Raw genomic sequence first — 8,844 nt, 5'->3', positions numbered from 1 at the left:
CTTTCTTTGAGTCAGTATGTATGAGGGTGTAGTCCCATCCTTTCTCCACAATGATCTGCAAACCCACAGTGATGGCCAACAACTCCCCCATCAGGGCCGATTGAGCCTTGCATTTTTGGTGAACCCAATCACCTGCATGATTACGAAAGATACCTGCCATACTTGCATCATCCCCCATTTTAATGAAAGACGAATCACAATTCAGTTTTAGGGCAATGAGTTGAGGAGGTTCCCAACGAGGTGTAGACAAAGTAGGTAAAGGGGTGTATAAGCTGTAATTTCTAGAAGTGTAAAACTCCTAAGCTCAAGCTTGGGCTTTTAGAATACACTTAAACACTAAGGATTGAAGATTAATGGTTGAAAGTAAAAGAGTTCCGCCTCTTCCATATGGACCAAAGAAGAGAGGGGAAGAGTCGCGTCTCTTCTAAGTTAAGGTAATCTGGTTTTAGGAAGGGACAATTTGTGAGTTAAGTTTGAGTGTAGCCACTGCTATAACGGGTCAGAAAATAAAGAGGAATTCAGCCTAAAAGTGCTTCATATATGTTTAGCTTGGGGGAAATTTGTAAGAACATGAATGGTATCTTCTGAAGAATCTTGACACCAATTACAAAGATCCAAAGTAGACATGTGCCTCACAAATAGAGTTCTTTTATGAGGAAGACGATCAAGGAAGCAAGCCATTTAAAAAAAATTGATTTTCAGAATGGTGTCACACTTCCAAAACCAACTCCAACAGAGGGAATGTGACTGATCCTTTTGATTACAGATTTTCAAATATTTTTAAAAATAAAATCTCATGTCATTAGAAACATTAGAAAACAAAAAATCCTCGGAAAGAGAAAGCTGGTTAGGAAAAGGGACAGACCTACATTGATTGCTAACACTCTCATGCAACAAAAAAGATAATGAAGAGAAATCCCAAGGACCATTGTTCAACAAATTACTAACAACCAAATTTTCATCCCCCAGATTTAACGGGCCAACAATAAGGTTCTAAGAAAGCAATCCCCTACCCATTTATCCTCCCACACATTAACCTTAGATTCCATATGAATACCCCACAATAGATTTTCCTTAAACATATCCTAAACCCTACCCATCGCCTTCCATAAATGGGAACCATAAGAAAAGAAACAGAAAAGGGAATTTGACTTGGTATATTTATCTTTAATAACTCTAACTTCCAGATTGTCCTCTTGATGTAGGATTCTCCACCAGAGCTTAAAAATGTAAGCTTTATTAAGAGCTTTCACACAGCGAATCCCCAACCCACCTTCCTCTTTAGGAGAAGAAATCTTACCCCAACTAAGTAAGTGGATGCCTCTTTGATCTTTGTCCTTACCCCACAAAAATTTAGCCATATAACTATTAATTCTTTTAACAATTGACTCGGGAAGAAGGAGGCATTGCAAATAGTAGTTAGGCATAATATTAAGGACCGAGGACATTATGCATAGTCTTCTTGCTTTGGATAAAAAATTGGTTTCCCATGAGGACAATTTTCCTAAAATTTTGTTCATTATGAATTGGATTGAAGCCTTAGTGGGGCGAGTGCCTGAAATAGGAAATCCAATATAGGGGTTAATATTAACCACTTCTTTGATGGATAAATCATTATAAATCAGAATCCTACCATTTGGGGGAGTGTTTTGGGAAAAAAACACTATGCTTTTCTCAAAGCTAATAATCTGGCCCGAGAGGCTGCAGAAAGAATCAAGGGTGGTCTGAAGGGCATCAAGGGTACCTGGGTCGACTTTTCCAAAGAGAAGAATATCATCAACAAAGAGAAAATGGGAGATGGCACCCTTTTCCTACTCATTTTGAATGAAGTTTAGGAAAGTTTTTCTGTGGCACGATGAATCATTTGGGAGAGGACTTCCATACACATGATCAAACTGTAGGGGGAGAGGGGGTCCCCTTCACGAATACCCCTAGTAGGAGAGAACGACTATGTAGGAATACCATTAACAAGGATAGAGGATGACACTGAGGCGTAATGCAACTCATGATAAGCTGAATAGAGAGGTCATCAAGACCATAAAGGATAAGAGAATTCTAATAAAACTCCACTCAAGCATGTCATAGGCTTTTTCCAAATCAAGTTTAAGAATAAACCAACCCCTTTTCCCATTCCTAGATCTCATAGAATGAAGAACTTCATGTAAGATAATGTTTTTCCGTGATCTCTATTGATTGTGTAATCATCAATATATACCAACTAATATTGTGAATGAGAGCATAATCTTAGACTAAATTAGGGGACTAATTAGCTGTAAACAAGGGATATTATACACTTGCTATAATTAGATTATGTGCTAATATTTAATTTAACTATTTCATAGTCTATTACACCCCCGCAGTCAAAGCGGGAGGTGGTCGTACGCTTAGATTGTCCCTGAAATCATCAAAAAGTACGCGCGGAAGACCTTTAGTGAAAATATCTGCAATCTGGTAGCGAGACGAGACATGAAGAACACGAACTTCTCCACGTGCGACTTTCTCCGTACGAAGTGAATATCCATTTCTATATTTTTAGTGCGTTGGTGTTGAACTGGATTTTCGAAAAGATAAATAACACTTACATTGTCGCAATAAACTAATGTAGCTTTCTTGATAGGACAACGGAGTTCCAATAGTAGGTTTTGGAGCCAACATGATTCAGATACTACATTAGCAACGCCTCTATATTCAGCTTCAGCACTTGATTTAGATAGAGTAGGTTGGCGTTTAGACGAACAAGAAAGTAAGTTATCACCAAGAAACACACAGTAACTGAAGGTGGATCATCGAGTGTATGGGCATCCACCCTAATCTGTATCTGTATAGGAGACAAGAGAAACAATGGTTGACTTATACAGATGGAGTACCTTAAATATAGCGCACAATGCGCTTGAGAGCATTCATGTGCTCGACTTTCGGGTCGTGCATGTGGAGGCACACCTGTTGAATAACATTAGAGATGTCTGGCCGTGTGAAGGTGAGATACTGTAATGCGCCGACTAGGGCACGATAATGAGATGGATCATCATAAGAGTTCCCACGCGAGGAGCCAAGTTTGGCCTTTGTGTCAATTGGAGTGTAGTTGGGTTTGCAGTTACTCATGCCTGCACACTCAATTATATCTTCCGCATAGTTTTCCGACAAAGGAACATGCCACCTGGAGTACGGGTGACGCCGATACCCAAAAAATAGCTAAAAGGACACAAGTCCTTCATTGTAAATTCTGCGCTGAGCAAGGACATGCGTGATAATTTGAGAGCATATGAAGAATCTGTAATAATTATATCATCAACATGGAACAGATATAGGCCTTGTCAATACCATGACAATAAATAAAGAGAGAGTGATCGGAGCGGCTATGAGAGAAACCAATGGTGTGAACAAATTCAGGAAATCGTTGGTACCATGCCCGTGGGGCTTGTTTAAGGCCATACAACGACTTTTTCAAGAGACAAACATAATCCGGATGAGTTGGATCCTTGAATCCGATTGGTTGATGCATATAAACTGTCTCTTGAAGATTGCCATGAAGAAAAGAATTTTTCACATCCAACTGATGGATAGGCCAAGAATGTGATAATACAATGCTCAAGACAACCCGAATAGTAGCCGATTTGACAACCAGACTAAATGTCTTGTCACAATCAATGCCAACCTGTTGAGACCTGCCATCACCTGCAAGATGGGATTTGTGCCTCTCAACAGACCCGTCAGATTTCTTTTTATGTCTAAAAATCCACATAGAACAAATGAGATTAACATTATTAGGACGGGGCACCAATTCCCCCATCTTATTTTTAATAAGAGCATCATATTCATCAACCATGGAAGCCTTCAAGTTCGGATCATTTAAATCACTTACGGGATTTCACGGAATGGGCTACATATAAGTGGTGGAAGTGCTCAAATTAAATGGGATTTTTGGGCTTATGAATCCCATGTTGGCTTCTAGTGGTCATGCGGGTGGACTGCTGAATTGGTTGGGCTAAGGGGGTGGGTGGTCCAGTAGTATGGGGAGTCATAGGTTGGGCTTGACTTGGTGGAGGGGTGCGAACTGGCAGTGGGATTTGCACCATGGGTTGAACTGGCGAGGAGAAGCCAGGAGCATGCTGGCCAGGCGAGGAAGCTGTGGTGGACTGGGGTAGCTGGGCATCAGGGGTGTTGGGCTGAGCTGCAGTATCAGCGTGGGTTGGGCCTGGATTTGGGGAAGACAAGTATTGTATAAGATAGGGTGATAATTTATTGTCCAAAAATTCATAAGAATTGGAATTTGGTGTATGAGTTTTGGAGAATGAAAATTGTTCCTCATCAAATATGACGTGCCTTGAGATTATTATTTTCTTGCTTGAAAAGTCATAACATTTATACCCCTTATGATTGGATGGATACCCCAAAAAGACACAAGGTGTGGAACGTGCTTGTCACTTATTAATAGTTGTGGACGGAAAGAGAGGATAACACAAATACCCAAAATCTCGTAGATGATAATAGGAAGGGGTCTTATGATAGAGGATTTGAGTTGGAGATTTGAAGCATAAGAGTTTGGTGGGGAGAATATTTAGAAGATAGGTAGCCATTTGAAGAGCATGATGCCAAAATGTGGGAGGCATGGAGGCGCGGGCAAGAAATGTACGCACAATGTTGTTAATGGATTTAATTTTTCGTTCCGCCTAACCATTTTGAGGGGAGGTATGTGGACATCAAAAAAGAAAATTCAAACCATTAGTGGTGCAAAAGGATTGAAAAGGTCCATTATCAAATTCCCGCCCATTATCACATTGAATGTTTTTTATATCTCTTTCGAATTGAGTTCATATGAATGCCTTAAAGGATAGGAAAATTGGGTAAACTTGGGACTTGGTGGAGATAGGAAAAGTCCACAAATAATTACTATAATTATCCAAGAAAAATACATAATAACGATGCCCATTAGAACTCAAAATGGGAGATGTCCACAAAGTGAATTATATCAAATGGCATAGCAGTAAAAGACATAGAATCGTGAAATGGAAGTTTAATGTGTTTTCCCAAAGGACAAGAATGACAAAATAAAGTTCGAGTTTTATTACATTGAATCAAATCATTGTTCCAAAGAGAATTAAGAATGGCATGTCCCAGATGCCCAAGTCGAGAATACCATAAATTTTGAGAAGCAACTAAGAAGGTGGATGGTGGTGTGGCTTTGTGGATGGCAGTAAGTGGATATAGTTCCCGAGTGCTCTCACATCTCATGAGACGGCTCCCCGTCCGTAAATCCTTCACAGAAAACCCAAGAGGATCAAAATCAACCGAAACATTATTCTCATTAGTGAATTTACGAACGGAAACAAGGTTTTTGATGAGTTTAGGTGTCTGTAATACATTTTTAAGATGCAAAGGGGGGTTAGGAGGGGTGAGGGAAGTATGACCATAGCCACGAATTGGAATCTTGCTACCATTTTCAACAACAATACAAGTATTTTTTCTCAAATTAAAATAAGACGTGAGAGTACCTGGATTTGCTGTCATGTGAGAGGTAGCTCCAGTATCCATATACCAATCATCATCCGGTTGGTGAAGAGAAAGAGTGTGCGTTGCGGCTTCAATATCGGTTGGTGCATAACCAGAAAATGGGGGAGCCTGCATTGCATAAGCCTGATGAGACCTTGGAGGTAGGCCTAGCACTCCCTGACCAGAATTGGGCCTTGGAGGTCGTTGATCCCCCTATACCCAAGAAGATGTTGGATATGGGCAGGGGGCAACGCCCATGGCTGGTACGCCCAACTTGGCCAGGCGGGGTAGGGCCACTGTGCCACAGTGGGTAGGGGTGGCAATGGATCGGATTTGGATCGGGTGAAGCTCAATCCGCATCCATCCATGACATTTCATCCGTCATCCAACCCATCCATCATCCGTAAAATTCTTCATCTACATCCGACCCATCCATCATCCACGGGTGATTCGGGTGGGTCGGGTGAGAATGGGGTGAAATAAATTTGAAGATATATAACAACTTAAAGTGACACATATTGCAATTAGGAATAATTAGTCCACATATAGTCCACATGACTATTTTTCTTTTTGAAAAACCATTGTGTAACTTTTACAAAGCTTTAGATTTATTTTTGTGTTATCCTAGTAAGGGAACACAATATTTTGTATTACACTTATGTCTAGTATAGTTTTATTTACAATAATAAATATATTATGAAAGTAAATTATGATAAATTAAAGCATACAACTAATGTAATAGATTGATGGATCGGGTGGTGGGTTGGATGCACCTTCATCCATATCCGACCCACCCGTCATCCGATCAATCCATCATCCGTCAACCATCCACTTATTTTCGGGTTTTCGTCCGTATAATTTGGATCGGGTGGATGGATATCCATCGGATTCGGTTGAAATTGCCAGCTCTAACGGTGGGTGTGGCTGGCTGATCCACCGTAGGTTGGTGGTTGCTGGTCTCACCACCGCCGCGGCCGGCTGGTCGGCCACGGTTGTTGTTGTTGGTATTATTTCCTTTGCCACGATTATAATTATTCTTCCTGCCACGGTTATGATTATTATTATTATGAGAATTACGACCATTGGAATTAGAATTACCTCCATGATTGTGAGTTGGAGGTTGTGACGGAGGATCATCGTCCATGTGAAGAGCGGTCGTGGACCCGGCGTCACGAGTGCGTTCTTTGGCAGCGGTGTCCTATAGCTTTAACCGAGAACAAATCTTCATGAAGGAAGGCATAGTTTTCTTCTGCTGTATATTGGTGAGAAAATAGGAATAGGCTTCAGGCAGTCCCGCAAGAGTGCGTAGCACTAGTTGTTGATCAGAGACAGGAGATCCAACGTTGGCCAATTGGTCTGCAAGAGACTTTAGGCGATTGCAGTAGGCAACCACCGAGGAGTCCACCATCTTTGTGTTGGTCAATTTCGTTTTGAGGAAAGCAACTCTATAATTCTGGTTGTCCTGAAAAATCTGATGAACGAGTTTCCAGGAATTTTCAGCAAGATCGTCATCAATGAGGATGGAGGGGAGAATTTCTGGAGAGACGGTGGCGTAAATCCACTGGAGGACCATGGAATCTAGTCGTTTCTATAGGGCAAGTCAGCATCTTTGGCGGCGACGGAGGCGACAAGCTCTTCTTCATCCGTAGGAGGGATGATGTGATCAAGGACAAAGTGCACCGTTTCTTGTACCTTGAAAAGTGTTACCCATTCGTGATATTGGCCGGTTTCTAGGTCAAGTGTGATAGAGATGAGAGACTTGACATTGGTAACAATAAGGGCAGAATGGAACCCAACTTGCTCGGCCATGAATGGGGTATCACGAAGAAAGAAGAAGAGAAGGGACGGCTAGGGTAGAGGTTTATAGGAAGGTAACCAGCTCTGATACCATGTAAGATAAGGTTTTTCCGTGATCTCTATTGATTGTGTAATCATCAATATATACAAACTAATATTGTAACTAATAGCATAATCTTAGGCTAAATTAGGGGACTAATTAGTTATACACAAGGGATATTATACATTTACTATAATTATATTATTTGCTAATATTTACATTTAACTATTTCATAGTCTATCACTTCATTAGAAATTATAACGTTAGTCTATGTACTTCTTCCCGGTATTGGGAGGGAAGATCTAAGCCTATTTTCAATGTTTTTGGTGATGATTTTGTAGACCGTATTAAAAAGGCTAATGGGGCGAAATTGAGAAATTGAAGAGGGATCATCACATTTGGGAATGATAGCAATCAATGTTACGTTGATCTCACCAGGAATCCTATGATTAGAGAAGGAAGGGACTAGATAAAAGGGATAAGATCCGGCTTGATGGTTTCCCAAAATTTCTTATAAAAGAAGGGATGATAACCATCACACATAGCAAAAGGGCGGATCCGGCTACATATTTTTGATCATAATCACACACATCTTAGACACCACATTCCAGATTTCACACTCAACTAGATTTCCACAAATGGAAATGGGATCCCCCTTGCCAAATTCCACAAAGGGAGGAGGGTTCCAAATAGCAGAAGAGGAAATAAAAGTGGTGGTTAAAAGCTTATGAAAATAAATCTTAATATGCTCACACAACATTTTTGGGTCAAAAATTTCCTCACCCACCTCAGATGTAAGTGAAAGAATTCTGCTTTTCTTTCTCCAAACCAAAACTGATTTGTGGAAATAAGGAGTGTTTTTATCCCCATGGACTAACTAGATAACTCGAGATTTCATCATCCAAAGAATTTCTTCTTGATGAAGAATCGATAGTAATTCTTCCTGGACATTTAATATGAGATCGAAAAGGAATTAAGGTTGAGAAACCAGAAATTCCTTGAGATTTTTGAATTCCCTCTAATCTGGCTAATAACCTTGATTTCTTTTTAAAAACATTTCCAAAAGAATTTTTATTCAATCGCTGATGAAAAGTAAATAAAAAAAGTACATATCTAATAAACTCAATAAACTATAATTGTTATGATTGTAATAATTGTGATTTTTTTTTTAAATATGTGGTATACATATCTATTTTATCATTGTAGATATCGTACATCTAATTATATATTAATGATATTGTTCTTCCCAAAATGTTCACACAATTCCTAAGAAATAAATGATGACTTTTGCTTGCTTTTGTGTGATTATGATCAATAATATGTAGCAATAATTTTTATTAGAGAATTTATGGGGGCATGAGCAGAAAGTAAGATTATTTTAATTTCTCTTGAACAATTTTTTCCATAATTAATTTTGTCATATGCGTATTATTTTGGATTGAGATCAATTGAATTGCAAATTGAGAGAGATTGTACAGAATATTAAAGGAAATATTGATCTTTTAATTTGATTGATT

General features: G+C 39.5%; 1 protein-coding gene across 1 annotated transcript; it reads right to left on the bottom strand.

Annotated features, from left to right (window-relative positions):
* Positions 1-6,688: 6,688 nt before the first annotated feature.
* Positions 6,689-7,063, bottom strand: LOC110792007 (uncharacterized). The gene has a single exon (XM_021996798.1). It carries the CDS (start codon positions 7,061-7,063, stop codon positions 6,689-6,691), a length of 375 nt encoding a protein of 124 aa, XP_021852490.1.
* Between the last annotated feature and the right edge of the window lie 1,781 nt (positions 7,064-8,844).

The sequence above is a fragment of the Spinacia oleracea genome, chromosome 4 (genome assembly GCF_020520425.1).
Source record: "Spinacia oleracea cultivar Varoflay chromosome 4, BTI_SOV_V1, whole genome shotgun sequence".
In the NCBI taxonomy this organism is placed as follows: Eukaryota; Viridiplantae; Streptophyta; class Magnoliopsida; order Caryophyllales; family Amaranthaceae; genus Spinacia; species Spinacia oleracea.
The sequence above is the reverse complement of the archived record's forward strand: the minus strand, read 5'-3'. Positions and strand labels throughout refer to the sequence as shown.

Coding starts and splice junctions, on each gene's coding strand:
- LOC110792007 (XM_021996798.1), bottom strand. CDS start 7,063: ATGGTCCTCCAGTGGATTTACGCCACCGTCTCTCCAGAAATTCTCCCC.